Source organism: Oncorhynchus mykiss, chromosome 23 (assembly GCF_057628025.1).
Source record: "Oncorhynchus mykiss isolate SJ-2025 chromosome 23, ASM5762802v1, whole genome shotgun sequence".
In the NCBI taxonomy this organism is placed as follows: domain Eukaryota; kingdom Metazoa; phylum Chordata; class Actinopteri; order Salmoniformes; family Salmonidae; genus Oncorhynchus; species Oncorhynchus mykiss.
Window position 1 is genome coordinate 21,843,783 of NC_143044.1, and position 24,950 is coordinate 21,868,732.

At 42.6% G+C, this 24,950-nt stretch overlaps 1 protein-coding gene across 2 annotated transcripts in view; it reads right to left on the reverse strand.

The window, feature by feature from the left end:
• Nucleotides 1-24,950, reverse strand: part of LOC110502576 (zinc transporter 6) — an 87,870-nt gene that overhangs the window by 33,508 nt on the left and 29,412 nt on the right. Inside the window, exons 1-3 of one of the 2 annotated variants that reach the window (XM_021580720.3) lie at nucleotides 10,982-11,305; nucleotides 8,730-8,772; nucleotides 8,480-8,545 (exon numbers count right to left, since the gene is read on the reverse strand). In XM_021580720.3, the coding sequence (XP_021436395.1) occupies nucleotides 8,480-8,511 (32 nt within the window). In that variant the 5' untranslated portion in view covers nucleotides 8,512-8,545; nucleotides 8,730-8,772; nucleotides 10,982-11,305. Of the gene's footprint in view, nucleotides 1-8,479; nucleotides 8,546-8,729; nucleotides 8,773-10,981; nucleotides 11,306-24,950 lie in introns of those variants that run through there. The other variant, XM_021580716.3, reaches the window with a different exon arrangement.

Sequence of the window (24,950 nt, forward strand, 5' to 3'; positions counted from 1 at the left end):
ATAAGTTTAATGCTAGCTAGCAACTTACCTTGGCTTACTGCATTCGCGTAACAGGCAGGCTCCTTGTGGAGTGCAATGTAATCAGTTGGTTAGAGAGTTGGACTAGTTAACTGTAAAGTTGCAAGATTGAATCCCCGAGCTGACAAGGTAAAAATCGGTCGTTCTGCCCCTGAACAAGGCACTTAACCCACCATTCCTAGGCCGTCATTGAAAATAAGAATGTGTTCTTAACCGACTTGCCTAGTTAAATAAAGATGAAATAAAAAATAAAATAATCGGTGTCCAAAAATACCGATTTCCAATTGTTATGTAAACTTGAAATCGACCCTAATTAATCGGCCATTCCGAGTAATCGGTCGACCTCTAGCCTATATAGAATTCAATTTCAATTATGTATCAACTCACTGCCTTCCAGAAGACAAATAATGTATACGAAATGCTTCAGTCTGGTTTTAGACCCTATCATAGTACTGAGACTGCACCCGTGAAGGTGGTAAATTACCTTTTTAATGGCGTCAGACCAAGACTCTGCATCTGTCCTTATGCTCCTAGTCCTTAGTGCAGCGTTTTACACCATCGATCCCCACATTCTTTTGGAGAGATTGGAAACCCTATTTGGTCTACACGGACAAGTTCTTGCCTGGTTTAGTTATCTGTTGGAGAGATATCAGTCAGTGTCCATGGATGGTTTGTCCTCTGACAAATTAATTGTACGTTTCAGTGTTCCTCAAGGTTCTGTTTTAGGACCACAATTGTTTTCACTAAATATTCTACCTCATAGTGATGTCATTCGGAAATTTTCAGAAAATCAACTTTCACTGCTATGTGGACGACACAGAGCTGTACATTTCAATAAAACATGGTGAAGCCCCAAAATGGCCTACACTGGAAACCTGTATTTTAGATATAAGGAAGTGGATGGCTGCAAATGTTTTACTTTTAAACTTGGACAAAACAGAGATGTTAGTTCTAGGTCCCAAGTACAAAGAGATCTGCTATTGGATCTGACAATTAATCTTGACGGTTGTACAGTCGTCTCAAATAAAACTGACGGATCTCAGCGTTACTCTGGACCCCGATCTCTCTTTTGACGAACATATCAGGAACATTTCAAGGCCAGTTATTTTACATTTTCGTTTCTGATTTCTGAAAAATCAGAAACTCTTTGTCCAAAAATGATGCAAAGAAGTCCATCAATCCTTTTGTCACTTCTAGATTCAATTACTTCAATGCTCTACTCTCCGGCTACCCGAATAAAGCACAAAATAAACTTCCGTTAGTGATAATCACGGTTGCTAGAATCTTCACTAGAACAATACTATTTTATCATATTACTCCAGTGCAAGCCTCTCTACACCAGCATCCTGTTAAGGTCAGGGCTGATTTAAAGGTTTTACTGCTAACCTACAGAGCATTACATGGACTTGCTCCTATCCATCTTTCCGATTTGGTCTTGGCTTACATACCGACACATTCACAAGACGCAGGCCTCCTTATTGTCCCTAGAATTTCTAAGCAAACAGCTGGAGGCAGTGCTTTCTCCTACAGAGCTGAATTTTTATGGAATGGTCTGTCTATCAATGTGAGAGAGACAGACTCGGTCTCGAGATCTCTTCAGTAGGTCCTATGATTGAGTAGTCTGGCCCAGGGGTATGAAGGTAAATGGCAAGGACAATCCGCCCTTGCTGTCTCTGCCTGGCCGGCTCCCCTCTCTCCACTTGGATTCTCTGCCTCCGAGTCACTGGCTTACTCGTTCTCTTCCATGCCGTCCCTAGGAGGGGTGCGTCACTTGAGTGGGTTGAGTCACTGACGTGATCTTCCTTTCTGGTTTTGCGCCCCCTCTGGCTTGTGCGGTGGAGGAGATCTTTGTGGGCTATACTCAGCCTTGTCTCAGGGTAGTAAGTTGGTGGTCTGTTGATGGCGCACCTCTGTCTCCGCCTCCAGTATCTATTCTGCTACAGTCTATGTACCGGGGGGCTAGGGTCAATCTGTTATATCTGGTGTAATTCTCCTGTCTTATCTAGTGTCCTGTGTGAAGTATGCTTCCTCTAATTATCTCACCCCATCTTCCTCCCCTAATGGAGGACCTGAGCCCTAGGACCATGCCATAGGACTACCTGGCCTGATGACTCCTGGCTGTCCCCAGTCCACCTGTTTGTGCTACTGCTCCAGTTTCAAACTGTTCTGCCTTCGGCTATGGAACCCTGACCTGTTCACCGGACATGCTACCTTGTCCCAGACCTGTTGTTTGACTCTCCCTCTCTCTACCACACCTACTGTCTTGACCTCTGAATGATCGGCTATGAAAAGTCAGCTGACATTTACTCCTGAGGTGCTGACCTGTTACACCCTCTACAACCACTGTGATTATTATTTGACCCTGCTGGGAATCTATGAACATCTTGAAGAACAATCTGGCCTTAATGGCAATGTACTCTTAAAATCTCCACCCGGCACAGCCAAAAGAGGACTGGCCACCCCTCAGAGCATGGTTCCTCTCTACATTTCTTCCTAGGTTCCTGCCTTTCTAGGGAGTTTTTCCTAGCCACTGTGCTTCAACGCTGCCTGCTGTTTGGGGTTTTAGGCTGGATTTCTGTATAAACACTTTGTGACATCTGCTGATGTAAAAATAACTTTATAAATGAATTTGATTGATTGAATATGATTGATATAAAATGTCTGTGTCCCTTCACCCTCCCCCTTGTGCAGTAAGTTTTTCTTTTATCTCTTTTTTTAAGCTGTTTTTTATTGCTAGCTTGAGTTACCTGGGGTGGCAGAGAGTTACATGTAGTCATGGTTCTATTTAATACTGCGCGTTTCCCAACCTGTGGGAGGCCCCGGTGGAGGGAGGGAGGTAGGTAGGTACACACACATGTTCTGAAAGGTCCCTGAGTCTGCAACACCACTAAGCAAGGGGCAACAACAAGCAAGTGGCACTACGAAGACCAAGGAGCTCTCCAAACAGGTCAGGGACAAAGTTGTGGAGAAGTACAGATCAGGGTTGGGTTATAAAAATATATCTGAAACTTTGAACATCCCACGGAGCACCATTAAATCCATGATTAAAAAATGGAAAGGATATGGCACCACAACAAACCTGACAAGAGAGGGCAGTTCACCAAAACTCACGGACCAGGCAAGGAACGCATAATCAGAGAGGCAACAAAGAGACCAAAGATAACCCTGAAGTAGCTGCAAAGCTCCACAGCGGAGATTGGAGTGTCTGTCCATAGGACCACTTTAAGCCGCACACTCCACAGAACTGGGCTTTACGGAAGAGTGTCCAGAAAAAAGCCATTGCTTAACTTGTTGAATCTTTTTTTATTTTTGGAAAAATAACGTTCCCAAAGTAAACAGGCTATTTTTCAGGACCAGAAAATAGAATATGCATATAATTGACATAATAGAAAACACTCTAAAGTTTCCAAAACTGTAAAGATAGTGTCTGTGAGTATAACATAACTGATATTGCAGGTAAAAGAATGAGAAAAATCCAATCAGGAACGCAGCGGTTTCTAAATAAGAGTCCCTTCCTATGCTTCCCTATTGAGCAGTGAATGGGATATCAACAAGATTCCCTTTTCTATGGCTTCCTTAATGTGTCTAGTATCACAAGACATCGTTTCAGGGTTTTATTTAGAAAAATGAGCCTGAGCGACAACATTGTGTCAGTGTCCACCTGATGGCTCTGTGTATTTCTCACGCAAAAGACAGAGGTAGTAATTTTTCCACCCAGTCTTACTGAAAAAAGCTCTGTCCCGGTTGATATATTATCGAATAAATATTTGAAAAACACATTGAGGACTGATTATAAACAACGTTTGCCATGTTTCTGTCGATATTATGGAGCTAATTTTGAATATTTTTTGGCGTTGTCGTGACCGCAATTTCCAGTCGTTTTCTCAGCCAAACGTGAAGAACTAACGGAGCTATTTTTGGCTACAAAAATAGTTCTTCTGGAAAAAAGGAACATTTGCTATCTAACTGGGAGTCTCGTGAGTGAAAACATCCGAAGCTCATCAAAGGTAAACAATTTAATTTGATTGCTTTTTCTGATATTCTTGACCAGATTGCCTGCTACTAGCTAGGCATAAGGCTATGCTAGGCTATCGATAAACTTACACAAATGCTTGTCTTGCTTTGGCTGTAAAGCATATTTTCAAAATCTGAGATGACAGGGTGATTAACAAAAGGCTAAGCTGTGTTTGAATATATTTCACTTGTGATCTCATGAATATGAATATTTTCTAGTAAAGATTTTTTGTCCGTTGCTACTTAGTGTCAGTTGATGACAATTCTCCCGGATCAGGGATGGGTAGTTACAAGATTAAAGAAAACAATAAGCAAACATGTTAGGTGTTCGCCAAAAAGGCATGTGGGTGACTCCCCAAACATATGGAAGAAGGTACTCTGGTCAGATGAGAGGAAAATGCAATGTCTGGCGCAAACTCAACCCCTCTTTTCACCCAGAAAACACCATCCCCACAGTGAAGCATGGTGGTGGCAGCATCATCCTGTGGGGATGTTTTTCATTGGCAGGGACTGGAAAACTGGTCAGAATTGAAGGAATGATGGATGGAGGTAAATACAGGGAAATTCTTGAGGGAAACCTGTTTCAGCCTTCCAGAGATTTGAGACTGGGACGGAGGTTCACCTTCCAGCAGGACAATGACCCTAAGCATACTGCTAAAGCAACACTCGTGTGGTTTAAGGGGAAACATTTAAATGTCTTGGAATGGCCTTGTCAAAGCCCAGACCTCAGTCCAATTGAGAATTTGTGGTATGACTTAAAGATTGCTGTACACCAGCGGAACCCATCCAGCTTGAAGGAGCTGGAGCAGTTTTGCCTTGAAGAATGAGCAAATATCCCAGTGGCTAGATGTGCCAAGCTTATAGAGACATTCTCCAAGAGACTTGCAGCTGTAATTGCTGCAAAAGGTGGCTCTACAAAGTATTGACTTAGGTGGGTGAATAGTTACGCACGATCAAGTTCTGTTTTTTTGTCTCATTTCTTGTTTACTTCACAAAAATATTTTGCAACTTCAAAGTGGCAGGCATGTTGTGTAAATCAAATGATACAGACCCAGCCAAAATCCATTTGAATTCCAGGTTGTAAGGCAACAAAATAGGAAAAATGCCAAGAGGGTGAATACTTTTGCATGCCACTGTATATAGTAAAATACAGTATACCGCCCAACCCTACTGGCTGCATCTCACTGTAGTAGGCTATATTTTGGTAATTTGGATCTCCATTCACTTTTGTTTACTGTGTTTGTTTACTGTTAATGTAACTAGCCTAAATATAGATTGTCATGCCTTTTTGATCTGATATTTTGGCACCGCTACTACTTGGCACCGCTGTTTTATTCGGTTTGCATTCACAGTTGTCAGTATTCTAAGGCAAACTGCTATTCAGTATTTTAGTTTTTATGCATAAATGACTAGGCCAGTACTTTCAGCATTTAGTTTGCATTATTTTGGTAAGACAGCAGTGTGTACAGCTGCATTCAAATATGCTGCTTGTAATTTGTGAATTGCCCTATCTATCTTGTAGCCTATATTCATTACCCAAACTACCTAGCTGTACGGCGCTGTCCATTGTGCTGATACAGCGCAGCAGAGATAAGCTTCAACTTTCAAAAGCACTCAATGATCTCGGAGTCTTAGCATTTGAATGTTAAGTTTATTGTGGTGTAGCATGATAATATAAGCAGAATTCAATATAATTCCAATGCAAGAAGCATCTACAGATGGACTATCCAAATAAAGACCGAACACACACCCACACTGAATACACACAATACATGAGCAATCAAGCAAACTGACATAAGTGAAAATACACATGACTGACATCAGAGAAGGTGCTTTGACTCATGCATTTTCATTTAAACTACTGAAAGACTACTAAAATCCTTGAAAATAGATTTAACAAAACATTTGTCACTGATCTCATTGTGTCTTATGAAAACCTCAACAGAGAGGTAAATATAAACATTCTGTGAAACAATAATAGATGTCCATAAATAAAACAACATACAATGTATGAGTTTTGGGACTGGGTGATATGATGCACAGGACAATTCTCTGTAAGCCTTAATGAAAGTGCTACTGTATCATTTTAATCCCAGATAACACAAATGACCATTCATCTTCAAAAACTGTTCCCCTGACCGGGATACAAACCAGTACGCCATCTTCAGCCTCAGTGGTCTGCCCAAAACCCAAAGACAAACCATAATACAATACTACATCAGTTGGGTTGATGTCTACTGGTAACTAGAATATCAAAATAAAAAACTCATATGTGTAAAATGTTGCAAACCCAACTTCTGTTTTGCTAACACACCATAGCACTGGCCACAAAAAGCAGAACACAAAAAGAGGGCGAGGCATCGCATATCCCCAAAATGAAGCCTAATGGGTTGTTTGGGCAACAGAGTGCCATGTCCCATTCTGTGGGGCCGTCAAGCCAACATCCAAATGTCACTGGGTCACTCTGGTGTTTGCCAGAACTGCAAACAGACCCTTTAGTTGAACTCAAACACACCCCTGTAAAACAAAGGCTCGATATTGACCCCCCCCCCCTAGCTCCGCCCGCTAAGCCTAGCCAAGTTCACAGAGAGTGTAGACTATTGTTTTGCTGCGATATATTGTTTTGTTCCTGTTTGGACGCCAGGAAAAGTAGTGGCTGCCTTGGCAGCAGCTAATGGGGATCCAAATAAAATGCAAAATACTGCATTAGGGGCTGAGCAGAGAGTAACAGAGAAGTGGAGCGTGGCTCCCAGTACTGTAATACCATGAGCCTTTTGGGGGGCCCTAAGCACGATTTGGTTGCCCCCCCACCCTAAAATTGTTCAAGTTAATTTCCTGCAATTCTACACATCTTGCCATAGGCCGGAGAGAATTTAGTAATTTTATTAATAATTTCATGCAATTCTACTCATTTTGCCATGGGGTGGAGAGAAACATTTGCTGTTTTAAAGCGAATTTCATGAAATTCTACACATTCTGCCATGATTAATGCCATGTTAAAATTATAACTAACAAAATCAAAATGGGGGTCCCCTTGATGTCAGGGAGTTGCAGAGAAGTGTACTGCTGTACTGCTGTAAGGGGCTAAGGAGAGAGCGTTGTGAACCCATTAACTCGCTGGGATGGAAATCCATATCAATGAGCTCGTCCTAAACCTGTCCAAAAACTGTGGGAACAAAACGACCACTAACAAATTATGAATACGCTTTTCATATATATATTCAAAATCATACTGAATAATGTTAACCAAAAACAACAAATTACAACCGGGATCAGCTTTGTATATGCATAATTTTCAGTTATAAAATATTCTTCTTTCTGTTCCACAAAATTTGTGGGGCTAACATTTTGAAGTAAAGTAAAGGCACGGAAAAATACATCTCAAATTCCATATCTCAGTATGTGATCATATACTCTTGTACATTTATACCAATGTTGAAGCCTTTCCAGCTGTAAAGGGGAAATCAGCAGTTGCTACATAAAAATGTTTTTGACTTATGATATGTACCCACTGATTACTGAAGAAAATAACTTAGAAATGCCGCATGAGCTTAGTTCAACTGTCGTACCCCTTCAAGGCAACAGTAAACATGTTGTCCCTCGCCCCCAATTCGTGACAATTATTAAAATGTATGTTGCATGGTTTAATGAGAGAGAGAGACAACAAAAAAACAAAGTATTTTTTTCCCCTCACTTGAAATCAAAACTTGATAGCTCAAAATGGACGGGATGTCAGAGAACGGACTCCACTGCTTGATAGGAAGAAGCATTGATATAAAGAGGAATTATTTTTATGGGCAGACGAGAGACAGTTATACTGATAGTAGTCTCGCTAGACTAAACTGAAAGTAACAGAATGGTCCCATGTCAATGAATTGACTGAAATATTCACATCGATCCACTGTTGTAGATCGTTTACACTTATGCAAACGGTCTCTATACAGTAGGCATGTAAGACACTCCTAGGGCATTTTAAATTATTTCACTGTGAGTACTCGCTTAAATTATTATCAAGTACTCGCAAAAAAAACGAAGTTGAGAATATCTAATGCATGCACATTTATGTAAAAAATTAATTTGTGACAAGTTGTGACAAAATACCAGGCGGTTATGTAGTGTCATCAAATCATATAGGAAGGAAGAGTAGCAGCATTATATATTTTTTTTAATCTATTCCCCACCACAATTGTGGGGGACAAAACGTGCGAACAGACGGAGACAGATCCATAGTCGTTGTCGTACCCCCAGGGGCTTAAACAACCTAAGCTGTGTTGGTATGTAAGTGTTGTATCACATACATTAATGCATACACACCACAAATGAACACCACACATACTATTAATAAATCAATACAGGCCAATGGAAACACGATAATCTAATGACTACATTTTTAAAATCAAGATTAACAGTGGGGGCTACTGTAGAATCAGTGTGCTAGTGGACTTACCCAAAAGAGAAGAGCTGACTAGGCTTCTTCATTGCCACCCAAGAGCTCAGCAAACAGGTGATCAGACTGTGGGCCAACAGGTACACACACATAAGTCATCATGACTAACAACAACAGCTCAACACAAGCAGTTGCACAGCAGTAAAAAGAGCTCAACACAAAATGTTAGGTACACAACTTAGCTTAGTGTAAAACTACTTCAGACAGCGATGACAAAACATAATGAGCCCCAGGATTCCCACTTACTCACCTGAAGAGATCGAAGATGGTGAGGTACGTGAATGCAGTTAAGGCTGAAATGAAAGAAATAGATGATCAGTGAGTACTATATTTTACGTGAAATTATTATAATAGAAATCAAGGAAATATTTGTTTTGCTCTGTAAAAGCTATTGCAACACGTTTAAAACCTCTTGGTGTTAGGGGGCAGTATTTTCATTTTTGGAAAAAAAACATTCCCGTTTTAAACGGGATATTTTGTCAGGAATAGATGCTAGAATATGCATATAATTGACAGCTTTGGATAGAAAACACTCAAACTTTTCCAAAACTGTAAAGATATTGTCTGTGAGTATAACAGAACAGATGTTGCAGGCGAAAGCCTGAGAAAAATCCAATCCGGAAGTGCCCCAGGTTTTGAAAGCGCTGCGTTCCAATGAGTCCCTATTCAGCTGTGAATGTACCATCAACGAGCTTACGCTTTCTACGTATTCCCCAAGGTGTCTACAGCATTGTGACGTAGTTTTACGCATTTCTGTTGAAGAATAGCCGTAGGCAGCCACATTGCGTAAGTGGTCACATGGTGGCTCCGAGAGAGATTCTCGCGTAAAATACAGAGGTAGCCATTATTCCAATCGGTCCTACTGAAAAACGAATTGTCCCGACGGATATATTATCGAATAGATATTAGAAAAACACCTTGAGGATGGATTCTAAACAACGTTTGCCGTGTTTCTGTCGATATTATGGAGCTAATTTTGAATATTTTTCGGCGTTGTGGTGACCGCAATTTCCGGGCGATTTCTCAGCCAAACGTGAAGAACAAACGGAGCTATTTCGCCTACAAAAATTATCTTTTGGGGAAAAAATGAACTTTGGCTGTCTACCTGGGAGTCTCGTGAGTGAAAACATCTGAAGTCCATCAAAGGTAAACGATTTAATTTGATTGCTTTTCTGATTTCCGTGACAAGGTTGCCTGCTGCTAGCAAGGCATAATGCTATGCTAGGCTATGATAAACTTACACAAATGCTTGTCTAGCGTTGGCTGTAAAGCATATTTTGAAAATCTGAGATTACAGGGTGATTAACATATTTTCTAGGAAGATTTATGTCCGTTGCGTTATGCTAATTAGTGTCAGATGATGACAACGGTCCCGTTCACGGGATTGGGTGTCACTACAGGTTTAAGTGTGAAGCTGGTAGCTGCAATACACCAGTTGAAAGAATATAGCCTATTTTGGTGAGATAAAAGACAATTGAATATACTGTCAATCAACAAGACTGTTCTATAATGATACGTCGGTCGTAACACCTTTAGTGTACCAGCCATTTCACGGACACACAAACATTCATATTATTTGGTTGACAAAAACTGTGTTATTCCTATCCAGTAGAGATGACAGTGTAGCTGCGGTGTCTAAGTTAAAATGCCAACTCCCACACATGCACATAAACAAAGTCAGTAATTGTGAATACTCAGTGAACAGGCCTTAACCAGTCTCCAGCCATCTACTGCTCCTCAATGCATCTATACTTTTAAAAAACACATGGAGTAAACTCCCTGGTCCTAGGGGGCGCTGTAGAGTAGAGAAGCAGTAGGCTGGATGGCGAGGAGGAGACAGAGGTGGAGGCAGAGTGATATCTGCCGGCCTCCAAACCCGGCTTTATGTAAGCCGAATATGATGGAGAGATTAGCAAAGCTTTGCATGGAGAGGAACATTTTGTTTTCACACTGCTCTACCATGTTGACTAAATTGAGTTGACATAATCCATTATCCGTTCACCCCAGTGGATCTATCGGACTGACTGAGCTCTGCTTGTTCTGTCCAGGCCACGCTGCCACAGTGACTGTGTCACTGCCAGAGCAAACAGGTACATGAGATCACCTCAAATAGGGTATCATCCCATATGGCTTTTCAACTGTGGTCCAATCCTATAAAATCGACTGTGGTACAGGCATTAACATTTGGTTTTAATCATGTGAATGTACTAGAACATCAGGGAGGACATAGGCTAGACTTGCCTATTGGTAAATAAATTATCCAATTGGATGAGCCCTGGTGCTAGGCATGGTCTATTCACTCAATGATTAGAAGACGGACCATGTTTAATAAAACAATAGAGGGTGAGATTTTCTTCCGGCCATATCAGCTCAGCGCCTTTACAATATACTTTACATCCATCACACAGTGTTCAATTCACGACACATTGCATCCGTTAGGACACATATCCTACCCAACTGTCTGAATGAGTTTAACACTAAGCAGTTTATACACTTACCCACCTGACTGTCTCTGCTCTCTTCTGTTTTAAAATAGACTTCGCTCCAAATATCATGGATACAAACACTGGCACTCAAAACACTTGTCTGGTATCATGCAGCACAAGTACATTAGTCATAACTTCGGCTCCCTCCGGAGCTGAACCCAATATGTGAAGCATAACGTGTCCAGATTAAAGGTCATTTGTGTATGTTTGTAGACCTGATCAATGGGAGATAAAAAAAAGGAGCAGAGTGGAGGAATATGACCCGGGAGCTGCATATTTAATGATGTCTGCAGAGCAGAAGTCCAAACAAGTCTGATCAGCTGACCGTGCCCCATGCCTTTCTGCCATCCCAGCCACAGCTCAATCCCAGCCCCAGCCCCATCCTCACCCCCTAGCCCCAGCCCATCAGTCACACCCACCCCAGGGAACAAAATCCATTAACGGCATTAAGTGCTGCCTGGTTATCGGAGGATAAGCAAACGTTAAAAGGGGCCTTTGGACCATTGTTGTGTATCACCTTTCCCTGGGCCAGGCCAAGTTGGGTCCTATCTGCCTTGGCGCATAGACAATTTCACACAGGTATACACTAGGGTTGAATGGCGGGAACACAGTTTCTGAGATCAACCGCCCAAAACTAGTCCCTTTTCCCGGGATAAAAAACTCAGAGAAACCGGTCAATTATAATACATTTTTTATATCAACAGCATGACGTGAAATGGAACTGTTAAATGATATACAATGGCTAAATCTGTCTTCTCTATGGCCTTCTCTCTGCATGATCAAATCATCAATGCTCATGGTGGGGACAGACAGCCCATCTCAGTTTGGAGTGCAGTTTACAATGGATGTAAACCTATCATCTCATCATGGTAACTTTTTTTCTTGTGACAGGTAGGCCTACATTTTAAAACAGCCTATCACTCAAATATCATTGCTTTAAATCAGAGCATGAGTGAGCAGTCTCTCTCTCCGCATCAATTCCATCCAAAATAAATAGATATCTTGAACAGGATTAATCTAGATGTCCCATATATCTCTTTCAGGTAATAAATTCAATGGCCTCTCTTCCTAAAACAAAAAAACACTCCTTAGCTCTTGGAGTCCCATGCAGGAAAAGCTAGACTAGAATAGCTTGCTGGGCATTTTTTTTGTAGCATTTCTTTTACCAATAGACTATTCGAAGAGGGACGCAAAATGTTAAATACAGCAGCCAATAGAACTCACAGGTAGATTGAAAGAAGAGTGAACGCACGATGGCGGTAGGCTATAGCAGTTATTTATCCAGACCAATAACCATTTAATCTTAAATGTTATTTAACTAGGCAAGTCAGTAAAAAATAAAATCTTATTTACAATGACATCCTAACCCCCCCCCCAAACCCTTCCCTAACCCGGACGACGCTGGGCCAATTGTGCGCTGCCCTATGGGACTCCCGATCACGGCCGGTTGCGACACAGACTGCGAATGAACCATGGTCTGTAGTGATGCATCTAGCACTGCAATTTGCCTTAGACCCGATGCGCCACTCGGAAGGCCATGAAGAGAAGTAAAAGCCGTCTGCATCTAATTCTAGCCATATACTATTCAAGCATGTCAATAGAATGATGAAAATAAAGACAATGAAACATATTTCACTTAACTGTTGAAAGCGAGAAAGCAATGAAGCAACAATAGAAAGAGAAAGAGGTAGGCTAATAACATTAGGGGAAATATTATGAAAGGCATATCTGCATCAGCCTACTAATTATAACAATAGGATAAATTATATTTCCAAATTAAAATAAAATTTGCTAGCCTACACTTATAACTAGAGGTCGACCGATTAATCGGAATGGCCGATTAATTAGGGCCGATTTCAAGTACATATAACAAATCGGTAATCGGCATTTTTGGACACCGATTGCGGCGGATTACATTGCACTCCATGAGGAGACTGTGGCTGACTACCTGTTACGTGAGTGCAGCAAGAAGCCAAGGTAAGTTGCTAGCTAGCATTAAACTTATCTTCACAGAATCACTAGTTAACTACACATGGTTGATGATATTACCAGTTTATCTAGCTTGTCCTGCGTTGCATATAATCGATGCTGTGCCTGTTAATTTCTCATCGAATCACAGCCTACTTCGCCAAACGCGTGATGATTTAACAAGCGCATTCGTGAAAAAAGCACTGTCGTTGCACCAATGTGTACCTAACCATAAACATCAATGCCTTTGTGTGTTCTTATATTATAATTAAGTCTATGATTTTATATTTGATAGAGCAGTCGGACTGAGCGGTGGTAGGCAGCAGCAGGCTCAGAAGCATTCATTCAAACAGCACTTTCCTGCATTTGCTGGCAGCTCTTCGCTGTGCTTCAAGCATTGAACCGTTTATGACTTCAAGCCTATCAATTCCCGAGATTAGGCTGGTGTAACCGATGTGAAATGGCTAGCTAGTTAGCGGGGTGCACGCTAATAGCGTTTCAATCATCGACTTCACTCGCTCTGAGACCTTGAAGTAGTTGTTCCCCTTGCTCTGCAAGGGCCACGGCTTTTGTGGAGCGATGGGTAACGATGCTTCGAGGGTGGCTGTTGTCGATGTGTCCCTGGTTCGAGCCCAGGTAGGGACGAGGAGAGGGACGTAAGCTATACTGTTACACTGGCAATACTAAAGTGCCTATAAGAACATCCAATAGTCAAAGGTATATGAAATACAAACTGTATAGAGAAATAGTCCTATAATTCCTATAATAACTACAACCTAATACTTCTTACCTGGGAATATTGAAGACTCATGTTAAAAGGAACCACCAGCTTTCATATGTTCTCATGTTCTGAGCAAGGAACTTAAACGTTAGCTTTCTTACATGGCACATATTGCACTTTTACTTTCTTCTCCAACACTTTGTTTTTGCATTATTTAAACCAAATTATTTATTTGAGGCTAAATTGATTTTATTGATGTATTATATTAAGTTAAAATAAGTGTTAATTCAGTATTGTTGTAAATGTCACAAATAAATGAAATATAATTTCCCCCCCCCCCCCCCAAAAATATTTATTTAAAATCGGCCGATAAATCGGTATCGGCATTGAAAAATCATAATCGGTCGACCTCTACTTGTAACTTTGTAGGCCACATGTGCTGCACCAGAATCGCATGTTCTCTCAGCTTTATCATAGTTTGAAAGAGGTGTGTAAATCCAGTCCAGATAATACAATTCACACTCAAAAAGATTAGCCTACTGGAGCTTTACCCAAGAGAGCATATAGCTATATAAACATAAAAGCCCATAGACGACAGAAAAACTTTAAAGCCTATAGATGTAGCTAGCTATATGCTCTCCTGGGTAAAGCTCCAGTAGGCTAATCTGTTTGAGTGTGAATTGTATTATCTGGACTGGATTTACGCTCCTCTTTCAAACCATGATAAAGCTGAGAGAACATATAGCCCTAGCTATATGCTCTCTTGGATAACGGCACAATCATTTGGGCTTTTTGAGCTTGGGCTCATAAAATATCTTTAATGTAGGGCTCATAAAATGTATTTAATGTCTGAATTTTCGATCAAAGCCTATTTATATGCTTTAAACTGAAACTTACGGTTGTGGCGGGAAGTACCAGGTTAACCCGGAGAAAAGTGATTTTTCTTGGGATGGAACATTTGTAAAATACCTGGAAAATATTCAACCCTAGTATACACCCATAGCACCCTCCCCACACACACAGTATCTCAGATAGGAGAGATTTGCTAACTGCAGCTGTGTGGACTGTCATTGTGCAGAGAAACACGCATCGACCGGGGCATCTCAGGTGTCTGTCGACGTGGCACATTAAAACAACAATAAATCGCTCCATATGTAAACTAAAAGCTTTATTGACTTACTACATAGAAACACCTGGCAGGGGAAATGGGAGCCGTGCAAAGGAAGCTGCTGCTGGTCTGGGCCTGTGCTGACAGCCACAGGGGGGACCAGGGAAACACACTCAGGGCTGCCTGGTACATAGCGTTGAGAGCTGAGAGCACACACACTCACACAACAGATGTGACAAAAGTGATTTTTATTAAATGTTTAAACCACCCTTTTTTATAATTTAAGTGATAAGAAAAAAAAATCATGACATGACGTGACGACTGATCCGTGTAAAGGAAAGAATGAATGGGGCCATGTATCGTGAGATTTTGAGTGAAAACCTCCTTACATCAGCAAGGGCATTGAAGATGAAACGTGGCTGGGTCTTTCAGCATGACAATGATCCCAAACACACCACCCGGGCAACGAAGGAGTGGCTTCGTAAGAAGCATTTCAAGGTCCTGGAGTGGCCTAGCCAGTCTCCAGATCTCAACCCCATAGAAAATCTTTGGAGGGAGTTGAAAGTCCGTGTTGCCCAGCAAGAGCCCCAAAACATCACTGCTCTAGAGGAGATCTGCATGGAGGAATGGGTCAAAATACCAGCAACAGTGTGTGAAGACCTTGTGAAGACTTACAGAAAACGTTTGACCTCTGTCATTGCCAACAAAGGGTATATAACAAAGTATTGAGATAAACTTTTGTTATTGACCAAATACTTATTTTCCACCATAATTTGCAAATAAATTCATAAAAAATCCTACAATGTGATTAGTCATTAGTCATTAGTCATAGTTGAAGTGTACGTACCTATGAGGAAAATTACTTGCCTCATCTTTTTAAGTGGGAGAACTTGCACAATTGGTGGCTGACTAAATATTTTTTTGCCCCACTGTATATACACTGCTCAAAAAAATAAAGGGAACACTAAAATAACACATCCTACATCTGAATGAATGAAATATTCTTATTAAATACTTTTTTCTTTACATAGTTGAATGTGCTGACAACAAAATCACACAAAAAGTATCAATGGAAATCAAATTTATCAACCCATGGAGGTCTGGATTTGGAGTCACACTCACAACTAAAGTGGAAAACCACACTACAGGCTGATCCAACTTCGATGTAATGTCCTTAAAACAAGTCAAAATGAGGCTCAGTAGTGTGTGTGGCCTCCACGTGTCTATGACCTCCCTACAACGCCTGGGCATGCTCCTGATGAGGTGGCGGATGGTCTCCTGAGGGATCTCCTCCCAGACCTGGACTAAAGCATCCGCCAACTCCAGGACAGTCTGTTGGTGGATGGAGCGAGACATGATGTCCCAGATGTGCTCAATTGGATTCAGGTCTGGGGAACGGGCGGGCCAGTCCATAGCATCAATGCCTTCCTCTTGCAGGAACTGCTGACACACTCCAGCCACATGAGGTCTAGCATTGTCTTGCATTAGGAGGAACCCAGGGCCAACCGCACCAGCATATGGTCTCACAAGGGGTCTGAGGATCTCATCTCGGTACCTAATGGCAGTCAGGCTACCTCTGGCGAGCACATGGAGGGCTGTGCGGCCCCCCAAAGAAATGACACCCCACACCATGACTGACCCACCGCCAAACCGGTCATGCTGGAGGATGTTGCAGGCAGCAGAACATTTTTCATGGCGTCTGCAAACTCTGTCACATGTGCTCAGTGTGAACCTGCTTTCATCTGTGAAGAGCAAAAGGGCGCTAGTGGCGAATTTGCCAATCTTGGTGTTCTCTGGCAAATGCCAAATGTCCTGCACGGTGTTGGGCTGTAAGCACAACCCCCACCTGTGGACGTCGGGCCCTCATACCACCCTCTGTTTCTGACCGTTTGAGCAGACACATGCACATTTGTGGCCTGCTGGAGGTAATTTTGCAGGGCTCTGGCAGTGCTCCTCCTGCTCCTCCTTGCACAAAGGCGGAGGTAGCGGTCCTGCTGCTGGGTTGTTGCCCTCCTACGGCCTCCTCCATGTCTCCTGATGTACTGGCCTGTCTCCTGGTAGCGCCTCCATGCTCTGGAGACTACGCTGACAGACACAGCAAACCTTCTTGCCACAGCTCGCATTGATGTCCCATCCTGGATGAGCTGCACTACCTGAGCCACTTGTGTGGGTTGTAGACTCCGTCTCATGCTACCACTAGAGTGAAAGCACCGCCAGCATTCAAAAGTGACCAAAACATCAGCCAGGAAGCATAGGAACTGAGAAGTGGTCTGTGGTCACCACCTGCAGAACCACTCCTTTATTGGGTGTGTCTTGCTAATTGCCTATAATTTCCACCTGTTGTCTATTCCATTTGCACAACAGCATGTGAAATGTATTCTCAATCAGTGTTGCTTCCTAAGTGGACAGTTTGATTTCACAGAAGTGTGATTGACTTGGAGTTACATTGTGTTGTTTAAGTGTTCCCTTTATTTTTTTGAGCAGTGTATATATATTTTTTACACACACACACACACACACACATATATATATATATATATATACACATATAAAAACACAACTGTTGATGAGATAGAGTTGACCCATCAAACTTGACACATCAGTAACCAAAACCTGAAGCTAGCAGTGACTACCAGCTCTCACTAAGAAACTTTTACCAGACCACTAAATAAATGGAGTAACTGCTTGAAAGAAAACCTGACCTCTGAGATCAACATTTTTATTTACCATTCAGTGGAAACAAAGTGAAGATGGGTACACGACTGATTTAGGAGGATAGTGTTCTGATAATGGTCAAGGTATAGTGTTGTAACCACAGAATTTAATGAGATTGTATTTTTATGGATTTAACCACAACTTTAAAAAGCTGCAGGTTCTATGTAAAGATTTCTCACTTGTTCACTCTTGACAGTTGGTGTTTCACAGCGCAGCGCCTAAAGACAATTCTAGTTGTCATCAAGAATATAAAATAACCACCTGCCCATCAATTCTCACCTATTCCAAAGTTTAGTGTAATTGAGCACCCCATCCAACCCCCCCTTATACAAGGTGGCCCTACTGTTGTCAGAGTGACAGGCTACACTGAATCCTGATGGATGAGGCTAGTAGGATGTAACCCTCTGTGAATAGGAAGACATGGGTGAGCAGCACATAGTTTTTTTCCAAGAAGGAATAGGCTTGTGTAACGTGAAGCTACAGATGGAGACTGGAACCCTACACTTTAAGTAGGCTGTCAGAAATGAATAGGGGTACAAGGACAGGCCCCTGAGGAGCTTCATACCAGCTTGTAGTGATATCGTCCCCTGCCCTGGAGACAGGAGAGCGAGCTCCCTGCTCCAACCCTGAGCTGAATACAGTCTGTGGCCAGACTTGGCTTGGATAGGATTCTGTTGTGAGGGTGGATCTCAGTCTGTGCCTGTGGAATGTCTTAGGTGTCTTACTAGTCTCTTCTTTATTTAACAGCAACAAAACCGGACGCCGCTATTAGATTAGCTCATTCGGACGGATGGTAGCTCTGAAGAGATTACATAAGACGAGGCAGATGAGGACATACATTAGCCTTACTGAACATATAGTCGTGGCCAAAAGTTTTGAGAATGACTAAATATTCATTTTCACAGTCTGCTGCCTCAGTTTGTATGATGGAAATTTGCATATACTCCAGAATGTTATGAATAGTGATCAGATGAATTGCAATTAATTGCAAATTCCCTATTTGCCATGCAAATGACCTGAATCCCCAAAAACATTTCCACTGCATTTCAGCCCTGCCACAAAAGGACCAGCTGACATCATGTCAGTGATTCTCTCGTTAACACAGGTGTGAGTGTTGACGAGGACAAGGCTGGAGATCATTCTGTCATGCTGTTTGAGTTTGAATAACAGACTGGAAGCTTCAAAAGGAGGGTGGTGCTTGGAATCATTGTTCTTCCTCTGTCAACCACAGTTACCTGCAAGGAAACACGTGCCGTCATCATTGCTTTGCACAAAAAGGGCTTCACAGGGAAGGATATTGCTGCCAGTAAGATTGCACCTAAATCAACAATTTATCGAATCATCAAGAACTTCAATTGTTGTGAAGAAGCTTTCAGGGCGCCCAAGAAAGTCCAGCAAGCGCCAGGACCTTCTACTAAAGTTGATTCAGCTGAGGAATCGCGGCACCACCAGTACAGAGCTTGCTCAGGAATGGCAGCAGGCAGGTGTGAGTGCATCTGCACACACAGTGAGGCGAAGACTTTTGGAGGATGGCCTGGTGTCAAGAAGGGCAGCAAAGAAACCACTTCTCTCCAGGAAAAACATCAGGGACAGACTGATATTCTGTAAAAGGTACAGGGATTGGACTGCTGAGGACTGGGGTAAAGTAATTTTCTCTGATGAATCCCCTTTACGATTGTTTGGGGCATGGGGCATGTTTGGGGCATGTTTGGGGCATCCCGAAAAAAAGCTTGTCCGGAGAAGACAAGGTGAGCATTGACATCAGTCCTGTGTCATGCCAACAGTAAATCATCCTGAGACCATTCATGTGTGGGGTTGCTTCTCAGCCAAGGGAGTGGGCTCACTCACAATTTTGCCTAAGAACACAGCCTTGAATAAAGAATGGTACCAACACATCCTCCGAGAGCAACTTCTCCCAACCATCCAGGAACAGTTTGGTGACGAACAATCCTTTTCCAGCATGATGGAGCGCATTGCTTTAAGGCAAACGTGATAACTAAGTGGCTCGGGGAACAAAACATCCATATTTTGGGTCCATGGCCAGGAAACTCCCCAGACCTTAATCCCATTGAGAACTTGTGGTCAATCCTCAAGAGGCGGGTGGACAAACAAAAACCCACAGATTCTGACAAACTCCAAGCATTGATTATGCAAGAATGGGCTGCCATCAGTCAGGATGTGGCCCAGAAGTTAATTGACAGCATGCCAGGGCGGATTGCAGAGGTCTTGAAAAAGAAGGGTCAACACTGCAAATATTCCATAGTAACATCTGACAAAAATATCTAAAGACAATGAAGCAGCAAACTTTGTGGAAATTAATATTTGTGTCATTCTCAAAACTTTTGGCCACGACTGTAGTGTCGACATCACCTAGTTCTTAGCCTATTAGCTACATTTCTATGAAAAAAGCTAACCCCATGGACCGATTACCTTTAAATCCCGGCGTGCTTTACTTAGACAGATTCTAAGTAAAGCAGATGTGATCTTCCTGATGTGGTCGTTTGGGGAATAAAGTAAGTGAGTTCATTATAGGCAAAGCTGAGAATCATTTGGAACAGGCAGTGAATCTGAATGTAGGACTGTTCCCTTTACTCATAGCCCTGTGGGACTCAATGGCTTCACCAGCTGTGCTCTAACGTGGAAGAACAGGAGGGGCCTGGGGACTAACCAACTCTCCCTTCACCGAAAACACACACACACTTATACACAGCCGCACATGTACACAAACAAACACACACTGTCAAACAAACACACACTGTCAAACAAACACACACTGACAAACAAACACACACTGACAAACAAACAAACTCATGGACAGTTGTACACACACATGCTGCAAGAGCCTAGCGAGGACAAGCTCAGTCTCAAGTCCCACACACACATTCTCTTTTTCCATCACTGTCAGTCACACTCTCTTACCCACATACTTTTTTGGGGGGCATCTGCATAGAGTTTGCCACCATGCCAGTCTCCCGAGAGCCACACTGGGCCAGCAGCTCAGACTAGGGGGGGGGGGTTGTCCGACAGGGTAAACCCTTTCATTCAGCTCTCTCGCTCCCTGAGCAGGAGGAAGGATGGAGATGGGGAGGATAAGGGAGGAGGAGGAGGGGTGTTTATAAGCCTGCAGAACAGGCACTTGACCTCCTTTCGCTTGGCTTCCTCCAGCTGTAGAAATACGGTGTAAAGCGGGAACACACAGTCCCAGAGACTAGTGCTTCTGACAGGATGCTGTCTGATATAAAGGAGCAGAAAGACATCAGATGCACCAACTAACACATAAACAAACATAACCTATAACAAGAAAACACACTCACACTGATCAACTAACCTCTGTGTGTGTGTGTGTGTGTGTGTGTGTGTCCATGTTCCATAACACCATCAACGCAGAAAAGTCCTGAATTTCCAGAAATCACAAAAAAGTAACCCTCTATAATCATCCAGTATAATCCCCTGTATCAATTTAGCATAATAATTGGCATAGTAAACAAACACAGTATAAGAAGGGAATAAACCTAGAGGATCATTGGCCTTGAAAACAATAACTTTGTGCAGTCAGTTTGAGTTTGTCTGTAATGACCTACACAACCCACTTTCCCCAGCGAGTATTGATCCAGCTAAAATAAGTGTTGACAAAAGAGGAATGTGCATATCAAATTAAAGCATTTTTCAACAGCTTGAAACTTTATCTAGTCTACCGGTGCAAAATATGATCTGGACCAGCTGACAACACCAAACAGCATCCTGTAGACTCATATGTTTTATTATGAAAGGCTACGGAAGAGCTCACCACTTTAGGATAAGTTACACGCACACGCACGCACACACACACAAAATGCATTTTGAGGAAAAGGTGAGCAGAGGACGCAAAGAATCAAGAAAATACCATTTAGATTCCCCTCTGGAAACGTCCCAACACCACCTTTTAAGGTACCCTTATCGGATACTTGCCGTGCGCTGCTTGGCGACATCCAAAAATCACACAAATGCCTACTTTGTAGTCCTACAGACTGTCCCTACCTCTGACACAGTGGAAATCATAATTACCACAGAGCAGGTGACAAAGGTTTTTAAACAGCTGAACCCAAGGAAGGCCTCAGGGCCAGATAATGTGAGCCCATTCCTCCTCAAGACCGCTGAGGAGCTTGGCCCAGTCTGGCAATCCCTCTTCCATTTATCCCTCGACTCACACACACACACAGACCTGGAAAGCATCTCACATCATCCCCATCCCAAAAAAGCCATGCCCCATGGAGCACAATGACTACTGACCAGTGGCCCTGACCTCAGTGCTCATCAAATCTCCAGAGAGAAGTGGTTCGGTACCTAAAACTCTGTGGATAAGAATGTGGACACCTACCAGTTTGCCTATAGAAACGGGTGCAGTACAGAGGAGGCAGTGACCACCCTCACACCTGATCCAGAAACACCTTGACCAACCAAAAACCTACACCAGAGCACTCTTAATAGATTAATCTGCCTTTAACACCATACAACCACGCCTTCTCCTAACCAAAATGAAAGAACTGGACATTAACCCACACCTCATTCACTTCTATCACTAATTTCTCAGTGACGGAACTCAGTTGGTCAAGGTAAACAACACTCTCTCCCCCTCCTGTGGTCACCAGCTGCGGGGGCCCGCAAGGTTGTGTGAGCTCACCCGTCCTCTTCATTTTGAACACCAACGATTGCACAAGTCAAAATACAAAGCATCACATAACTAAGTTCTCAGATGACGCCGTCCTGCTGGCCTTAATGGGTGACAACAGCAACCTCCCTCTGTACCTAGACAGTGTAAACAGCCTGGTGTGAGACAAATTATCTGGTCCTGAATGTAAAAAAAGAAACACAGGTCGTCATCTTTGACCCCACATCAGTGGCTGACCGGAACCAGGTCATAATTCACAGTGAACAGATCCAGCAGGTCGACTCGTATAAATATCTGGGAGTACATGTTGACTATGACCTGAGATGGAGAGTCCATGTGGACTGTGTGCTAAGGTGCAACAACGCAAGTACTTTATTTGCAGGCTGAGGTCTTTCGGGGTAGGCTCAGAACTTCTGAACTTGTCCGTGTATTGTATCCGATACACGGACAAGTTCTGGCCTGGTTTAGATCTTATCTGTCGGAAAGATATCAGTTTGTCTCTGTGAATGGTTTGTCCTCTTACAAATCAACTGTAAATGTAGGTTCCTCAAGGTTCTGTTTTAGGACCACTATTGTTTTCACTATATATTTTACCTCTTGGGGATGTCATTCGAAAACATAATGTTAACTTTCACTGCTATGCGGATGACACACAGCTGTACATTTCAATGAAACATGGTGAAGCCCCAAAATTGCCCTCGCTAGAAGCATGTGTTTCAGACATAAGGAAGTGGATGGCTGCAAACTTTCTACTTTTAAACTCGGATAAAACAGAGATGCTTGTTCTAGGTCCCAAGAAACAAAGAGATCTTCTGTTGAATCTGATAATTAATCTTAATTGTTGTACAGTCGTCTCAAATCAAACTGTGAAGGACCTCGGCGTTACTCTGGACCCTGATCTCTCTTTTGAAGAACATATCAAGACCATTTCAAGGACAGCTTTTTTCCATCTACGTAACATTGCAAAAATCTGAAACTTTCTGTCCAAAAATGAATCCATGCTTTTGTCACTTCTAGGTTAGACTACTGCAATGCTCTACTTTCCGGCTACCCGGATAAAGCACTAAATAAACTTCAGTTAGTGCTAAATACGGCTGCTAGAATCCTGACTAGAACCAAAAAATTTGATCATATTACTCCAGTGCTAGCCTCCCTACACTGGCTTCCTGTCAAGGCAAGGCTGATTTCAAGGTTTTACTGCTAACCTACAAAGCATTACATGGGCTTGCTCCTACCTATCTCTCTGATTTGGTCCTGCCGTACATACCTACACGTACGCTACGGTCACAAGACGCAGGCCTCCTAATTGTCCCTAGAATTTCTAAGCAAACAGCTGGAGGCAGGGCTTTCTCCTATAGAGCTCAATTTTTATGGAATGGTCTGCCTACCCATGTAAGAGACGCAAACTCGGTCTCAACCTTTAAGTCTTTACTGAAGACTTATCTCTTCAGTGGGTCATATGATTGAGTGTAGTCTGGCCCAGGAGTGGGAAGGTGAACGGAAAGCCTCTGGAGCAACGAACCGCCCTTGCTGTCTCTGCCTGGCCGGTTCCCCTCTTTCCACTGGGATTCTCTGCCTCTAACCCTGTTACAGGGGCTGAGTCACTGGCTTACTGGGGCTCTCTCATACCGTCACTTGAGTGGGTTGAGTCACTGATGTGGTCTTCCTCTCTGGGTTGGCTCCCCCCCCATCTTCCCATAAATTTTAACCATCTTCCCTGTCCCTGCTGAAGAAAAGCAGGCCCAAACCATGATGCTGCCACCACCATGTTTGACAGTGGGGATGGTGTGTTCAGCTGTGTTGCTTTTACGCCAAACATAACGTTTTGCATTGTTGCCAAAAAGTTCAATTTTGGTTTCATCTGACCAGAGCACCTTCTTCCACATGTTTGGTGTGTCTCCCAGGTGGCTTGTGGCAAACTTTAAACTACACTTTTTATGGATATCTTTAAGAAATGGCTTTCTTCTTGCCACTCTTCCATAAAGGCCAGATTTGTGCAATATACGACTGATTGTTGTCCTATGGACAGAGTCTCCCACCTCAGCTGTAGATCTCTGCAGTTCATCCAGAGTGATCATGGGCCTCTTGGCTGCATCTCTGATCAGTCTTCTCCTTGTATGAGCTGAAAGTTTAGAGGGACGGCCAGGTCTTGGTAGATTTGCAGTGGTCTGATACTCCTTCCATTTCAATATTATCGCTTGCACAGTGCTCCTTGGGATGTTTAAAGCTTGGGAAATATTTTTGTATCCAAATCCGGCTAAACTTCTTCACAACAGTATCTCGGACCTGCCTGGTGTGTTCCTTGTTCTTCATGATGCTCTCTGCGCTTTTAACGGACCTCTGAGACTATCACAGTGCAGGTGCACTTATACAGAGACTTGATTACACACAGGTGGATTGTATTTATCATCATTAGTCATTTAGGTCAACATTGGATCATTCAGAGATCCTCACTGAACTTCTGGAGAGAGTTTGCTGCACTGAAAGTAAAGGGGCTGAATAATTTTGCACGCCCAATTTTTCAGTTTTTGATTTGTTAAAAAAGTTTGAAATATCCAATAAATGGTCGTTCCACTTCATGATTGTGTCCCACTTGTTGTTGATTCTTCACAAAAAAATACAGTTTTATATCTTTATGTTTGAAGCCTGAAATGTGGCAAAAGGTCGCAAAGTTCAAGGGGGCCGAATACTTTCGCAAGGCACTGTACATACAGTTGATGTCGGAGGTTTACATACACCTTACACAAATACATTTACGCTCAGTTTTTCAGAATTCCTGACATTTAATCCAAGTAAAAATTCCCTTTCTTAGGTCAGTTAGGATC